Source organism: Colletotrichum siamense (genome assembly GCF_013390195.1).
Source record: "Colletotrichum siamense strain Cg363 chromosome Unknown KSG_Cg363_contig10, whole genome shotgun sequence".
Lineage (NCBI taxonomy): Eukaryota > Fungi > Ascomycota > Sordariomycetes > Glomerellales > Glomerellaceae > Colletotrichum > Colletotrichum siamense.
In genome coordinates this window covers 3,617,748-3,634,337 of record NW_023501023.1, presented here as the reverse complement: position 1 = coordinate 3,634,337, position 16,590 = coordinate 3,617,748, and the positions used below count along the sequence as shown (strand labels likewise).

Sequence of the window (16,590 nt, the reverse complement as noted above, 5' to 3'; positions counted from 1 at the left end):
TGCTGAAATGGATTGCATCAAATATGGTGATTTCATGATGGGTATTAGATTTCAATCAGTGCGGAGGCATCATCTAAGCAGACGACCACCTCCTTACTTGGTATAAATAACAGTAAATGGCAGCAACCCTAGGCTAGGGCGGGATTGGGTATCTTTGATATTGTAGTCAGACGACAGGTCAGATCTTCTCTGTTCGGCCTCCGACATCGTGGGTCTGCTCGGCCAAGAAGACTTCATCTTGGGTAAGCTGGTACTTGGCCGACTTGCGGGCCGAGATGCGCTTCTGGAACATGACATCCATCTCACCGAACGTACGGCCCTTGGTCTCGAACAGACGGAAGTATCCCCAGATGAGAGTGAGAGTCGCGAGAACAGCCCAGAAGAATGCCTGGTAGCGAGTTAGTTCATGGTACGACGAAGAACGTGTTTCTTGATAACTCACAGTCTTTCCCTTCAAGTTCCAGTCACCGGGCGCGAGCATCTTCGGTTGAATCAGGCCACCGCAAATGACGTTGCCGACGTAGTATGTGCTGCGAGCCAGCACGACAGTTTGGGTACGGAGACGTGTAGATCCGACCTCGGACACGAGGGTGTAGACGATGGGGCCGACGGACATGGAGTAGGCACCGAGCCAGACGATACAGAGAAGGGATTGCGCCCAGATGATGCCTCCCTTCTGATTGGGGGCGACGGACAAGAAGCCGATGATCCAGAGGATGAGAACGAGGAAAGCAAAACCGGCGAGCCAGATGGTGCGACGACCAAGCTTGTAAATGTAGAACCACGAGATAATGGTACCAATGAAGGCAATGCCGGTGCCTCCCAAGCTGATGCCGTACGAGGCGTCCTCCCCGATACCGGTCTGTTGGAAGAAGAAGGAGCCAGAGTAGCAGAGCGCGCCACCGTTGGTGATTTGAGACATGAATGCCATGCAGGCGATCTCGGTACGGCGCAGGTTTGTGCCCTTGAAACAGTCGAACAAGCTGGCGCCCTTCTGCTCCTGGAGCTCGAGCTTGTTGGTGTGGACCATCATAGCAATCGTGTTCTCATGGTTGAGGTTGTGCTCCGGCTCCGACAGTCGCTCCAGTGACTTCTTTGCCTGCTCGAGCTTACCGGCGCGCACCAGATGCCAGGGAGACTCAGGCGCCAGGTACGCGGCGATAGCCAGGGGAATAGGCCAAACCCATTGAATGGCGAAGGGGATCTTGTAGCTCCACTCGTCGGTTCGGTTGACGAGACCCTTGAGGACACCGGCAGAGATGAACTGGCCGATACACCAGCAAAGGTTGACGTATGAGGTGAGGTACCCACGAATGGCCAGTGGCGTGACCTCAGCAGCGTAGGCTGGACCAGTAGTAGCAAAGACACCCCAGGGGACGTTGCACAGAACCTGGCCGACCAACTGCACCTCGATGTTGTGCGCAAAGAAGACGACGAAGACGAACGCGCTCAGCCAGAAGAGTGACCCGATGAGAATCCAGCGGTGGCCAATCTTGGGGGTGAGGTATCCGTTGAGCAGAGCGCCAATAATGTTGGCCAGGGCACCGAGACAGTTGAAGCGCTGCTGCCACATGGAGGAGATCTGGTATCCGTGCTCGTCGTCGAGGAATTCACCGTACTTCAATCGGAATGCTGGGTAGCCGTAGAAAGAGCTGAGAAGAGTGACGTCGTAGCCCTCCATGATGACGGTCGTTGAGATGACTGGCGGTGATGTTAGTTTTTGCGCCGACAACTTGGAACGAGGCACGGAGACTCACGAATGGACCAGAAGGCGGCGCGCTTGTAAGTCCTCAGACCCTCCCAGACGCCGAAGCTGTGCTCGACATCGGTAGCCTGAGCGGCTTCGGAGTTGAGAACCTTGTCATCGAGGGCGACATCGTTGTACTGGCTGATATGGGGAGCGCCCTTCTCCATGTGGATGGCGTCGTGCGGCTGGGGGGCCGTGTTGATGTCGCGAGACATGGCTGCTGGATTGTCCCGGTTGCTTGAAGATGTTGGCGGTTGGCAAGCTCCTGGAGCAGAGTCGTATCGAGAAGAGAAGGCCGACCAGAGGATGAGCTGGGGGAGGGGCGGTTGGGGTATTTTAAAGTCGCGTCGAGGCGAGATCAACGCTGGTCCCAGACGGCCGGCTTCTCGCGTCTCTCATACCACGGTTGCAGAATGCATGGTAGCAACAGAGCAGTAGCAGCAGCAGCAGCATGGGATGGAATTGCAACCACCCGATCCCCATCCCCATGGAGAGCATGCTCGCTTCCCCAAGCTTGGCTCCTTGCCAGCCATTCCCCAATCAGACGAGTTAGGGAACCCATGACTGTGCCGTGCCAGGAGACTATGCCGCTTGGGCCCAAGTCAGGCCGTACTCACGGGACCGGCAACAGAAAGGCAGGCCATGTGCGAACCGCAACCCGCAGTTGAGTGGAAAGGCGATCGGGGGCCCGGGGGCCTAGCGGCGGGATTGACGGTCTTGGAGGGCCATGACTGGTCGTAGAGGCCGGAGGGAGACAACTGCGGAGGAGGTCGAAGGGGGTTGGAGAGGTCTGAGTGGCCAGACAAAGGCGGAGGAGCCAACGGTAGGCGGGGAGGGGAGAGAACGGCAACGGTACGAGGCCGAGGGACTCGGCTGCCAGGGCTAGGATTGACTAGGACAGATGCTCATCTGAGGCGTCGAAAGCGTCGTGGGGAGGCGGCGAGTTAGGAACGTCGGACCGTCGACTCTTGGGGGACCTTTGGGGGACCTTTGGGGGACCTTTGGCAGGGTTGACTTACTTGGCTTGGGCTGGTTCGAAGGCGACGCGACGGAGGAGGACGGACGACAGATTCTCGAAGCTTGACTGATCCTGGGCTGGTCTGGGGAATGGTTGCTGGCGAGAGGATGGCTCGATTGGTGGAACTTTTCATGGAGATGGAAATTGATGGGATGACGATGGGGTGTGGCCGGACGAAGGAAGGAACCTAAGGACTGGCCTGGACGTGGATCGGAAGAGATGGGTGGGACCATTGTCGCTGAAGTGGGACTAGCGTCATCTGAAGAGGATTAGCGCATGTTAAGCGAGGCTCGGGGGATGATGTGGGGTAAGTCTGGGGATTTAGTGGCGTGATGGGCCGCACTGGAGTCTGGAGCCGCTGAGGAGTCGCTGGAGCCAGTGGAAGATGCGCTGAAGTTGGAGAGGTAGGTTTCCCCAACCTGCACCAACACCAACACCACTACACCACTACACCCTCTTCATCATTCATCCCAAACACATCTGCTTCCTGTCACCCTCCAACTTCCCCTCAGTTTCCCCTCTCGGTGCGGAGAGAAGGCAGGTCATGATATTGGCCTGAAAGAAGCAAACAGCCCAGAAATGCAAGAGAATTGGGGGGAGTTGCAGCTGCAAGTTGGTCCTGAAAGATGCTGAAAGGAACCCCTTACCTGTGCCAATTTCCAAAGGTTCAATGAGATGTAACGGTACGTACTTAATTACCTCGGAAAGCTTAGGTAACGGGAGTCTGGCTGGACCAGGAGTGGGAGAATCCACTGCCTGCCCGGTCTCTTCCGGGCTGACGAGCAAACAAAACATGAACTTCGAACAGTCCTCGTGCAACTGCGAACTCAGGATGGCCCAATTTCACCCACCACCCGATCGACCCAGCAAAGAAGCACCGTCTCCCTGCACGATGTGGTCCAGACAGGGAATAGGCCCTGACATTCGGCTCCAGACTTCCAACATGCCGCCTACCCCAGCCATTCAACGGCTCTGCTCCCTCTCGGCGCAGGGCACCTCTGGCGGTGGAGTTCCGCGCGAATCATCGCCCTGTCTTCCCCAACCGGGGGTCTCTCCGCTCGGCCAGCCTCGGCCGAACCTCTCTTCTCAGCTCCTTGCCATCCGGGACGGCCTCTTGGCGTTGGATCCTGTCTCACTTGACTAAGGCAGGGGTTGTAAGCTCACGGCTCGATCCCTCGTGCCTGGTATCGAAGAAAAAGACTGGAAATTCTGATTGATACTGGTTTGCTGAACATTCTATGCTAGGACCCTCCAACCCAAGACCTGTCACCGCCGAGTAGCGTCGTTTCCGTCTGCATTTCGCGTCCATCATGTACCATGGCCCCGGGTTCTGGATGGTACATCGATGCTTCGTCGGTACCACGGCACGTTGCACTAAGGGTCTACCGTACGGAACATCTGATTGCCCTTCTCGTCGACGGTGTACCGTGTTGGACCGGTTAGACTTCCGCTGGCCAATCAAGCATCGGCGGCAAGTAGACCAGTCGCATGTCGTGTCTCTGCAGAGTGGCTTGAGGTTAGTTACTTCATACGCCCGAAGACTGGTCACGCGGTGTTTGGGGTCCATGAACCAACAACAACGTTGACGGCACATAAGGGCGAGCGACTTACATCGACGAGCGGCCAGCCAGAAGCCCTGGTCAGGCCATTGCTGTACTTGTGGCAATCTCAAGTGAGGAGTGCTGCTCAGAGTCCTTCATCTCATCCTTCTGGACTGCTCTGGGGTCCTCTCCGCCGGTTCTTGGACACGAAGATAGTCAACGATGGGACCAAGACCTAGAAGGGTCTCGTCGTCGTGAATATCATTTTGAGTCTGGCCCTGCGCCTCGCCGGTAGAAACGGCCTCAGCATCGGCGCTCTCCGAGACCACCATGTCCGTGCCTCCCTTTCTGCGTCTGCTCTGCTTGCTCGGCCTTTGAGGAGGTCTCCTCGGAACTTTGGGCATCTATGTTGTCGACGAGCATCGTGTCGTCGAGACCCAAGTCTTTGGCCACACCGTGCATCTCACTCGAAGCCTGGTCCTGATCTCCGGACTGAGCCTCCCCGGTGGAAAACAGCTTGACATAGTTGCTATCCCCAACCACCAACTGCGTGAAGTTGCCCTCCTGCGTATCGGTATACTTCACAAGCTTGAACGCCTTGCGCTTCGACGTGGGACAGAACCCATAATCATGGTGGTCACGCTCATGCCAGTGGCAGGAACAGAACCCGTCAAAGAGCCACAGGCAGTTCTCCTCGACCCAGTCGCCCGGGTCCATCTTCGCCTGCTGCCACACGCACTGGTTGCAAGATGCCTAGACTTGCATACCGGTGCCCCGCAAGTTGCGAGGGTCTTTGGCGGGGAAGCGCTCGAACCACCACCGGTACCGCGTCTTCCGGCAGCGGCTGCAGTAGTGCGTCGATGTTGAGGTTTCGGGATGGACGGGGATGTAGTCATCATCGGAATCGGTGTCTTCTTCGGTCTGCCCTGCATGACCACCGGCGCGGGTGTCATCGGCGGAATTAGCTTCGGCGTAGGGAGTGGTGATGGCGTCGCTGCTGGCAATGTCGGTATCGGCGTCGGGGACCGCCCCCTCCTGGCGTTGGGTTCGGTCATCCATCGTATCCCTCTGAATAATCAGTATCTACTCCAACTATGATGACATACGCAACACTGACGACTTGGTACGTCGAAGGTAGTGCTCGAGGGACGTCAAGACAGCGTCGTTTGTGGTGGTGGCAGTAGGTTGCTCTCTGATTTTTCAAAGTCCGCAGGAAAGGTAAACAAACCTCCTAGTTGGCCAAGATGTTTGACGACTAAGCGGCTGTGAGCCATGGCGACAACCAAGTTGCTCTGCTGCACCATGACAGCCGCATTGATCGGCTATAGTCTCCTGCGGCTGTGCGAGGGCGAGACCTCCCAGCTCGGCAGAGATGCAGACCCTACTCAAAGGCGGTGATTCGAAGCCTTCTTCAGCATTGAATGCTTTAATCCTCAGTACCAGAAGCTTCGTCGTACAAAGAACCGGGATCGAAAGCTGATGAAAGGGTTGACGGAGCTTACGGCGACGGAATCTTCCCCAAAGACAACTCGTCTCTACATTTCCTTCCGTCTGCATCCGCCTTTGGTGGATCGCATTTGGCAAAGTCATACCGCCGATATCAGGTAATAGCAAATCACCCGCCCTGGTTCTGTATCAAAACACCTCAATACACATTGGAAATGAAGTTGTCCCATCTTTCATATGTCAACTGTATTTCAACATGCAATATGTACATCGAATTACAAAAGCCCCTGGTCAGCGCAGCCCTGCTCGATAGAAGCCAGGGTCCTGCGTCCGACGGTGGCGTTGTTCTCCCCGTAGGTCCTCACCTCGCGGTCCTCGGCCGTGTACACAGGCCACCCGATGGCGTCCAGTCCGGCAGTCGAGTCCTTGATGAAGGTCGTCAGGGCGTCCTCCATGACGTGGCTGAGCTCGTACTCGAAGGGGGTCGAGTTGCCGCGGAAGTCGGCGTGGGTGCCGAAGATCATGGGCAGCTCGCTGCCGTGGTAGGCGCCCATCCACGGGCGCGGCGAGGTGTTGTTGAAGACTGCGGCGTAGAAGAAGCGGTAGGTCGTTCTTCCGGCGGCGAGACGTTCGCTGGGGGTTTCGTTAGTTGATGCTCTGAGGGAGTGAGACACGAAGGGGGACTTACTTGGTGGTCTTGGTGGCCGGGCACCAGAAGTACTGGTACGAGAGTTGGTCGGCGACGGTCTGGTTGGGACCGCTGACGTTGTAGGGGGCGAGGAAGAGGCCCTCGTCGTGGTTGAAGCCGATGATGGCGGGCTGTTCCGAGTTAGCTTCTCACAATTCTTCTCAAAAACACGGCGGTCAACCTACCAGGTCAGAGAACTCGCCCAGGGCAGCCTTCTCGGTGTAGTTGGCGAACACAATCTTGTTGTCAATCACGGGCGAGAAGCCAATGGACGGGGTGACCCCAGAGTCCTTGTACGTAGCCACGAAGTTCTCCAGCTTCTCAGCGGGGATCTTGCGCATACACGCCAGCTCCGCCTCCGCGGTGGTCTGGTTGCCGCATCCGAGCTGTTGCGCGACAAAGGTGAAGTTGGACTGGATGTCGTCGTGGCTCATCAGCTGGTCCAGGTGGGCAGTACCAGAATCCATGACGAGGCCGCGCACGATGGGGTCCTGCGGGTACGCAAAGCTGTAGTAGTCGACCGCGATGGACCCGGCAGAGTGGCCCCAGAGCGTCATCCGGGAGGCGTCACCGCCGAACTTGGCAATGTTGTCGCGCACCCACTCGATGGCGAAGCGCTGGTCGAGCAGGCCGAGGTTCTGCTCCGTCAGGGCGGCGGAGTTGGGGAAGCCGAAGAGCTTCATGCGGTAGTTGAAGGTGACGAAGATGTGCTCCTGCGAGCGCTGGATCCACTTCTGCGGCATCTGGTACGGCACGTCGGTGCCGCCCGTCTCGAAGCCGCCGCCGTAGAACCAGATGATCACGGGCAGGCCGGCGTCGGTGCCGTTCGCGGCCGTCTCGCTGCCGGAGACGGCAGGGACGGCGCCGGCGGGGGTCCAGACGCTCGCGGTCAGGCAGTCCTCGTCCATGCCGGCGGCGCCGATCATGAACTCGGGGACGTCGACGCGCTGGATGGCCGGGTGGATGGAGATGTACTGCCAGCAGGAGGGGGGCAGGGCGGTGGCGTTGAGGACGGTGGCGTTGGCGAAGGCGTTGCTCGACTGCGGGACGACGTACGGCTGGGGCGGCTCCCAGCGGAGGTCGTCGAGGGGCGGCGCGGCGTACGGGATGCCCAGGAACTCGGCGACGTTGGACGCGTCCGGGGCGATGCGGCCCTGGACCGTGAGGCCGTTGTCGAGGCGGACGCTGGGGCCTGCGCTCGCGGAGGCGAGGAGGCCGGCGAAGGTCGCCACGAACTTTGCGTTGCACATCATTGGGGGTTGATGATGCCGGGTGGTGGTTGCACTCTTTTGGCGATCGATGGAGGGGAAGCCGAACCGAACCGCTGGAGTTGAAGAGACAAGAGGCTCTCTGTCCCCGGGTCTTGGCTGCAGACGTCAACGATATATATATCTCATGCTCTTTTTTTCTCTCACTACTCACTTTTGCCGTCATCCATCAAGGGATTCGCCGGATGTCGGGGGGAACCAGCATTCGTGATTATCGACACGGGCATCCCCCTGAGCAGAGGTCCATCGAATGGACCGATGCTCCACCATCACCGCGACTCTGCGGTGCCTATTCAGGAAATCTGGATGTTGCACAGATCGCATCGTCGGAAATTGCTGGGCAGAACCCCACAATCTTCATCGCTGACACCGGCACTTCTCCGCGTGTTGGACGGGCCTCATTGGGTGGTTGCGGCGATGTTTGCTCCTTTTATGGGTTCGGACGAGTCAACCCCCTGGCCGCGGGCATCCACCGAGGGGACCTGGCGATCAGCAATCGGATGTCATCCAAAGGCCTCACTTCGGACGGGAGCATGGCTGGAGGGGTTATTGAATCCACTTTCGCCGTGAGCCGTTGTCGTCAGCCATCTGTCAGCGGATTTTTCGCTTCGAGATCCGAGATGGGGGCGGTTGAATGGCCATGTGGGATGTTGGATATTGGTGAGTCTGTTGATGGACCTTAGGACTCGTAACAAAATGATAATACAAACGAGTAATGGTTCTTTCAGCATAGGAAACCAGTCGAGATTCCAGTCAATCCTACTGTGATGATGCCTATGATTATGTTCTCGATGTCGAGGCTTTGGACGTCGCCCAAGCACCTGCATCGGAGGCACGAGCAACGAATGGGCAAGTCGCGGCAGATCTCATTGCCGATGATGTTCAGGGAATGGAGAGTATTTCTCAGGGCCTTCGGAAGAATTCGAAGCAAACTTTGAGAATTCAAACGCGGATGTCAAATATTCTTGGCTGTCGCTGATGAGACTTTGATCTCGATTGCCTCGACGTATGGTATGTGGTTCGGCTATCTCGTTTTCTTGATCGTCACGATGTCCAGGGCTCTTGACGAGAGTACCTTAGCTCGTCTGTGAAGCCGAACTCATTAAGGATCCTTTGACTGAGGGGATCCAATCTTCTCTATGCTTCGTTCCGATACGACCCAGACATTTCTGCTTTCATCGAGTCCATTGTCAGCTTGTGTCGCACTCCAAGTATTGTGAAGGGACCCATCTAGAAACCATAAGTCATGCGCCATGATCCCTCCGAGGCAGTCTTCTACTTCTACCAGTTTCTGGGTAAGTCTGCTAAGTCTCAACTGAGAAGCATTCCCACCAAACACTGGCTCTGCTTTCTTCGACGGACCCGGCAATCCCTTTCAGTCTTTCAGCAACAAGTTAGCCAAGTCATGGGAGGAGACCATGCACCTTTTGCTTGAGCTGTGATTAGTGATGAGTGGGAAGTGTAGGCAGACTCGAGGCAGCTACATGATACCAGTAGCCTCAGGATGACCTCTCCATGATGGCCACTTCTCGACCACGCGCCGACCATGCACCAGCACTGGACATCGACGACTAAGCAGAGGGTGAAGCTGCCCTTCAGCTGCCCCCTCGAGTCCGGTCTCCCAAAGAAAATCTCTGCAAGCTGAAAATTCTGGAAACCCCGTCCTTCTTCACACCACATCCACATCACTAGACGACAGCCAATATGGAGGAGGACGAGGAGTTCGATCCCATCAAATACGAGAGCTATGCTCGCTTGCCCGACGTTGCAGTATTTGGCTTGACCTCCCCATCCCGGACTTCAGCTGACAGAACACAGGTAGACGAGTTGGGCAGAGGCGAGCGCTTCAAGTGTGATGGCCCCGAGAAACTCCCAAATGTGGATGACGTTTGGCGCAAAAAGACCCCGGAGCTCTATATTGACTGCCCGCCACGAGTCGACCGCAAGGAGGCCGAGGAGAAGGAGGCGAAGAAGTATGCGATGCGTCGTGAGGCTGAGCGCGTCGATGCCCTTTTTCGCTCTCTCGCCGCCAACACCGTCACATGGCCCGCGTCTGCTGCTCTTCCGGCTCTTCTGCCTGCTCTCGCCCCCGACCCCGCCGTCATGCTCGCTCCCCCAACATCTATGGCCTTTGTGGATTCGTTCGCTATACCCGAGGAATACTGGGACGGCGAAAACGAGGACGAGGACGAGAACAAGGACGAAGACAACGATGCAGATGGACAAGAAGAAGAAGACCACGACTGGTACGCAGCATCTGATACTCACGAGCTGGACTGACACTTGCCTAGGTCACACCTTTCTTCCGGCTTGCCCCCTGTGCTTGCCCAGGCCCCGACTCCGACTGACGCCGCCCCTGGTGCTGGCATGTCCGTCAACCTCATGTCGCCCGCACCTGTCCCCTCTTCGCCTTTCGTCGCTTATGGAGGCCAATACCAGGACGTCGATGAGGACAAGAACGACGCAGAGGGATATTATGAGGACGACACGCACACGCAGATCTCTGCCACCGTCATGTGGGATCGCCATCCCGTCAACTCTTTTGTGTCACCCGCGCCTGTGTTTGCGCCGGCGCCCACGCCTGCCTCGTCCGTCATCGCGTATGGTGACAAATACCAGGACGTCGACGAAGACGACAGAGACGACACTGGTCCTCTTGCCTTTCCTGCCGCCCTTCCAGCCCCGGCTCCGACTGCTTCGGTTCCAGCTCCGACTCCTCCGGCTCCAGCTCCGAACGTTGGTGTTCCCGTTGCCAATCCTGCCGCTGTTCCCGCACCGGTCCCGCCTACCCACCCTCCCGCTATCCTTATGCCGTCGAGCAGTTTGCCTGCCGGGTTCCGGATGTACAGAATGCCGAACCGCACAGTTGCTAGCGGCCGTTTCCTGGTGGGCCCCGGCTACGGAGGTAGAGATGTTCGCCCGCCTCCCTTGAACCTCGAATCTTTACACGAGATCGAGGACAGGCCTAAGAGACAAGGCAGCTGCGCATGGTGCCCCTGCAGCAAATGGCTTTGGGACCCGTACTTCTTCATGAGACCAGACAATCCTACTGGTGCCAGGCGCCTCTGCAACCGTTGTGCGTGTCGGTTAGATCTGGACGGCAATTTCCCGGCAGGAATGAATGACTGGCTGGAACAAAATCAGCCAGTGATGTTCCAACTCGTCAGAGGGGACCGAGTGCGTTGAAGGCGTGGTGTGAGAGGCCACAGCTCGGTGAGGGGCATGTGGCAGAGGACCTGGGGAATTTTCCCTAGGCAAGGAGGACGAGAGGCGAAGCCGAGGTACGTTCCTGTCTCTTATTCCTCTCCACCATTATCTACCACTTGGCCACGGGCAAAGGGCTTGGCGAAGATGCCTACTGGGCCATCTACCACACAGAGGGAAGCATCATCAGCAGACATGCCGTCGACGAGCATGACGCTTGGATGAGCCTGACACAGGATCTGGTCCGGTGTCACGTCCGATCGATATGGGCCGGATGCTATGACCATGCGTTGGGCCCAACCCCTGGCAGCTCTGGGACGGAACACTGGTTCCTGGATCGTGTGGCCGCTGGTCTCGGCCTCCCGGGCCGACTCAGGGACTGCCCCGGCTATCTAGATCGTCTGGGGCTTGCCGGCTGTCGTCAGGAAGAGGGGGTTGAAACGCTTTTCGAGATGCTGTCGAGTCGGAGATTCAAAGCTGACGACGGGAGATGAAGCAGATACGATTCCGATACGATGCTTTCGCATTTGCCAAGAAGTGCGAGACTCAAATTATGAAGAAAATCACAAAAAAGGAGGAGAAAGAGAGTTGGGAAAGTACTGTTGGTAAGTCTGTGTTTTCAGTCCACTCCAGTCGGAGCCTGCGTCGTCCCCGCCATTGTCTGATTGTCAAACGGACACCCTCGACTCAAACCAACCAACGGCAAGCAATTATCTCTCTCTGCGGGCGGCCTTCCCTGTCTTGAATTTGATTCCAGCTGCAGCAGCCCCTCGTTCGGCAGTGGGCGGGAATGGGTGGAAAAGGAAAAGACATGCAGGAACACGACGCAAAACTGACTGTTGGCGCTAGGATTTAGACGCTTGCCCCAATCGGAGTCGCCAGCTGGCATCCGGCAGCACCACGTGACTCTGCCGGCCGTTGGAGATGAACGGGTGGGAACGATGCTCCTGCCGTCGTTGCTGCCCAATTGGACGTTTTCAGAGAGTACGTACCGCCAGATTGGGGCCGAAGGTGGTCCGGGAAATTGGACAAGCTCGCCTATCCTTGTCGCTTTCCCTGCCCAGCGCTCATCTCTTCCTTGCTCGCAGAAGTCTGTTCGCGCAGCCGCCCGACCAGACGACCAGACCCCCCCCCCAGCACTGCTCACTATCGGTTGAAGGGTCCATCTCGTTTCTCTTCTTTGGGGAGTGGAGGACATGCAGCGAGGCCATTCTGGGTGAGTTGGCCACTGTTCTGTTTGTCGTCGTGTCCACGATCATCTTGCAAACGCAGCAGCAGCATGGACGAATACTGACTGATGCTCGCCATTCATCTGCAGCTTTCCAAACCCGTTTGCCCCCCGCAACGACTCGACAGCTTTGTTTCTGTTTCTGTTTGCAACGACACACGCTCAGCACGCGACGTGACATCACTCTAATTGCCTTTGCTAGCTCCCGACTCGACTAGAGCAAACGGAACGCCTCCCGCGTCGACTGGCGCACGCGCTAAAACACACGCCTTGCTCCCGAATCCGTGCGTCCAATATTATTCAAAATCCCCTCTCCTTATTACCAGACAATCGACCCCGTCTGCCAGCAATTCGCCGAACTTTTCTTCTGCATGCTTTCCCAGCAGTAGCAGAAGAACCACATCCGCCGCCGCAATGGACGAGAAGCAGGCGCCTGGGAGGCCTAGCGGGATCCCGAGACTCTCTCGTCTACCCGTGCCCAAGCCTACTCCCGTTGCCAACACCAAGCCGACTCCTGCTGTACGGCCTTCTCCTTCCCGCGATGGCCTCAACTCCGGCCTTCGAAACCCCCGTCTTCGACCCGCTGCCTCGCGAGACCAATTGGCACCGGCTCCTGCTCTTAAGAAGCCAGAGCCCCGGCCTGCCCCGAAGCTGAGACGAGAGATACCACCACCGTCTACGACTACGAGAAAGCCCGAGGCGAGAGCTCCCGTCAGCTCTTTGAAGAGCGTTCGCAGTATCCCACGACTCAACGCGGTGGAACCGGCCGTTACCAAACCCCCGACGCCTCCAGAAGATGCCGAATACGTCGTTGTTTCCCGCCCGGCCAGCTCTTCAGGACGTACGTCCGAACCCTCTGCTTCGACACCAGAGGTGCCGCCTTTGCCCCAAGATTCGAGCTCTCCCCCCGATGACGCCGAACCCGATCTCCCAGACTTCGGTACACCGAAGTTCAAGCCACGACCTTCGCTTGCCGAGAGAACAATGGAGACCCTTTCCCAGCTGCAGTTATCGCCTGCTCTAAGCAAGAAACCCTCCTCTTTCTTTGACCAAGAAGGCGTCCTACGACCGCGTTCTCGGTCTGGCAGCGGAAACTCGAGGCCCGGCTCAAGTTACACCTCCGACGGCTCTCTGCGCCCAACTTCGCGTCATAGTCGACCAGGCTCAAGCTCCGGCCCCGAAGAGAACCCGTTCGCCGCTCGAGGGCCCATGGCCGCACCCCGACCTCTGGGTGCCATCGAGGGTACACCGTCAAGGCGGGTGTCTGGTATCAGATCTCTGAAGGCACCAACAGTGAGGGCCACTCCGCAAGCTTCCCCGTCAGCACGTCCGTCTTCCTCAGGGATCCCGGCCTACCAGAGCCCCAGCCCAACGAGAAGTGCAATTGCTATGCCTCCTCCGACAACGACGACCCCAGTGTCTGCGCGTTCTCTGAAGCCTCGAGCATCCGTCAACGGGCTGTACAAGAAGCCTTCTCTTCCAACTTTGAGCCAGCCATCACCGGCAGCAGCCGGTTCTCCTTCCCTGAAGCCAGCTCCGAAGCTGAAGTCTGCTAAATCATATGGTGCTCTCCGAAAGCCTACGCCAACCAAGTCCAGTCTCCCTGCTCCTCCGACGCTAGCTGAGCCTCCTGCCAACGAGTTCAGGAAAGCCTCAGCCTCTCTACGCGATCAGATTGCCAAGGCTAAAGCTGCGAAGCGTGCGGCGGATCGTCAAGCTGCAGAGGTTGCGGAGGTCACGGGGGTAGCTGAGGCCGAAGAAGCAACACCTGCTCCTGCTCCCGTTTCAACGCAGGAATTAGAAGTACCTGATCTACCGAAACCGCTCAAATCCCCCATTGTGCCAGCGGACGAAGGCTTTGACTTTGGCATTGGTGTTGCCATGACCACCGCTCCTGCCCCCTTCGACACCAGTGACCCTTTCAATACCAAGCGATCGGAGAACGCGACTGGAAAGATCATCCAGCAAAGGATCGGAGCTGGTCGAAGCACCGGAAGACTTAACATCGCAGCGCTCGGCTTGAAGGAGATCCCCACCGAGGTTCTCAAGATGTACGACATGGAGTCTATGGGCACTTACGACGGCTCATGGGCCGAGAGTGTCGACTTGACAAGATTTGTGGCTGCCGACAATGAGCTAGAGACTATTGCCGATTCGATTTTCCCCGATGTCCCGCCCGAGCAGATGGCCGAAGACGAGGACTCCAGCGGCAACATTTTTGGTGGCCTCGAGGCTATGGATCTGCACGGAAACTCGTTGATTTCCTTGCCGATGGGATTGAGACAGCTTCGCTTGCTCACATCTCTCAACCTGGTAAGCCTACACGTTTCAACTTCACGAATTCCCAGCTGACATACAGCAGTCGCAAAACCGACTAGCCAACAACTGCCTGGATGTCATCACCGAGGTCACTGCCCTCCGTGACTTGAAGCTTGCCAACAACCTCTTGTACGGCCCCTTGGACCCCAGCTTTTCCAAGCTTGAGAACCTCGAGATCTTCGACCTTCACGGCAACGAGGTCTCATCTTTGCCCGATGGAATCGAGAATCTCTCGAGACTTCGCATTCTCAACTTGAGCAGCAACAGCTTTGAGTCGCTCCCGTTCACAAGCCTGTCCAAGCTGCCCCTGACGGAACTTCTCGCCCAGAAGAACAAGCTCTCTGGCACCCTCATCGAAGCCGGAGTGCAGACTCTGTCGAACCTCCAGATGCTTGACTTGTCTTCCAATCAGCTTACCTACTTGGTGTCTCCGGGCGCCACCATTAGCCTTCCTTCTGTTCACCAGCTCGTGCTGTCCATGAACCGACTCAAGGAACTACCAGATGTCAGCTCTTGGATCAGTCTCCTTACTCTGACCGCCAACGAGAACGCCATCCCTGAGTTCCCCACAGGTTTCACTAAGCTCGAGAAGCTCAGGAACGTCGACTTTTCCGCCAACGACATCCGCGTGGTTCCGCCCGAGATCAGCAGGATGGACAACTTGACCATGATCCGCCTCAGTGGTAACCCGTTGCGTGACAAGAAGTTCGTCTCTGCTACCACGGAAGAGCTGAAGGATGTTCTGGCCGGCAGACTTGAGCCACCTCCGCCATACCAGGATGAGAACGCCGAAGCCCCCGCCCCTGATTCGACCGACTTTGACGATATTGCCGACGGGTTCGGGAAACTCACCATCAAGGATGCGCCCCCGTTGCCTCCCGTTCCTGCCGATGAGGAAGAGCGCTCGGATGATAACTTCGCCACGCCCCCGACGTCGTCGACTACCTCACCTGCACGTGCTCGTTCCCAGACTCTGTCCAAGGAGACATGGCCTGTCAAGCCGGGAGGCCTTCTGGATCGATCCAACACTCAATCATCCTCACTGCACCCTGTCGTCTGCTCAAAGGTGGCCGCAGACAACAAGGTTCGCGAGGTCCAATTGCACCACAACCTTTTCACTTGCTTCCCGAACTCGCTTTCCTTTTTCGCTGAGACCCTTGGCGCTTTGTCTCTTGCCCACAACCAGCTCGTTGGCGAGACCTATCTGACCGAGGAGCTCGAGTTGCCGTCGCTGCGTGAGCTGAATCTGGTTAGCAACCACATCACCAGCCTCGCCCCGCTGACTACGCACTTGAATGCTCCGCAACTCGAGAAGATGGACGTTTCGCTGAACCGCATCACTGCACTGCCGCCTAACTTGCGACTGGTCTTCCCTCGTCTGGTGGTCCTCTTGATTGCAAACAACCACTTGATCGAGCTGGACCCTAACGCCATCAAGGGCCTCGAGGTTGTCGACGCTGGCAATAACGACATCGCTCACTTAAACCCGAGGATCGGCCTGCTCGCCGGCGCCGGCGGACTGAAGCGTTTGGAAGTCTCCGGCAACCGCTTCAGAGTTCCCAGGTACAGCGTCCTGGAACGTGGCACGGAGGCGACCTTGCGTTGGCTCAGGGGGCGGGTGCCTGTAGCGGAGATGGCATCCTGGAAAGAGAGCCAAGGTGACTCGGGCAACGGCTCCGACACCAGCTTGGCTGATGTTGACTAGATGGAGATGGCATCGGATGGTTCGGGGGATTTGCTTTCGGGGTTTGGGGCTTTGTCTTTCTGCTTCTTGCACATACTATTCCTTACCACTTGTGGCGCGCCAAGATACCACATTGTGCTTTGAGCCGACGGAGTTGAGGGATCTTTGTCACCAGTCGTCTGATATCCTGTACTACTACTGTATAATACTATACTGTTAATATCAACTAGAGAGAAGGGTCTCTGGGAATTATAGTTTTCGTTCCTGGTGATCTAAATTTTCGGTGACGCGGGCCGTAAAACGTGGACACACACCATGGCTGCCTGAACTGCCGAAGAGGTTCTCAATATTGATCTCGCACCCTTTCACCCTGTTCCCTCTCCGCAACAAGTCCCATGGTCATTTAAGGCTGATTGTCTCCCAGCCCTCTCTTCTTGAACTTCCCTT

General features: G+C 57.2%; 4 protein-coding genes across 4 annotated transcripts; 1 reads left to right on the top strand and 3 right to left on the bottom strand.

Annotated features, from left to right (window-relative positions):
• Window positions 1–178: 178 nt before the first annotated feature.
• On the bottom strand, window positions 179–1,962 carry CGCS363_v014883 (Maltose permease MAL61; the record flags this gene model as incomplete). Its single annotated transcript, XM_036646732.1, has 3 exons — window positions 179–388; window positions 443–1,701; window positions 1,758–1,962. 3 exons carry the CDS (start codon window positions 1,960–1,962, stop codon window positions 179–181), a joined length of 1,674 nt encoding a protein of 557 aa, XP_036488101.1.
• Window positions 1,963–5,059: 3,097 nt separating this feature from the next.
• CGCS363_v014882 (uncharacterized protein) lies at window positions 5,060–5,365 on the bottom strand (the record flags this gene model as incomplete). Its single annotated transcript, XM_036646731.1, has 1 exon — window positions 5,060–5,365. The coding sequence occupies one exon, from the start codon at window positions 5,363–5,365 to the stop codon at window positions 5,060–5,062; it is 306 nt and encodes a 101-aa protein (XP_036488102.1).
• A 662-nt stretch (window positions 5,366–6,027) lies between these two features.
• LIP4-1 (Lipase 4) lies at window positions 6,028–7,690 on the bottom strand (the record flags this gene model as incomplete). Its single annotated transcript, XM_036646730.1, has 3 exons — window positions 6,028–6,385; window positions 6,441–6,571; window positions 6,626–7,690. 3 exons carry the CDS (start codon window positions 7,688–7,690, stop codon window positions 6,028–6,030), a joined length of 1,554 nt encoding a protein of 517 aa, XP_036488103.1.
• A 4,864-nt stretch (window positions 7,691–12,554) lies between these two features.
• Window positions 12,555–16,164, top strand: LRRC40 (Leucine-rich repeat-containing protein 40; the record flags this gene model as incomplete). The annotated part of the gene is made up of 2 exons (XM_036646729.1): window positions 12,555–14,453; window positions 14,503–16,164. 2 exons carry the CDS (start codon window positions 12,555–12,557, stop codon window positions 16,162–16,164), a joined length of 3,561 nt encoding a protein of 1,186 aa, XP_036488104.1.
• Window positions 16,165–16,590: the final 426 nt, after the last annotated feature.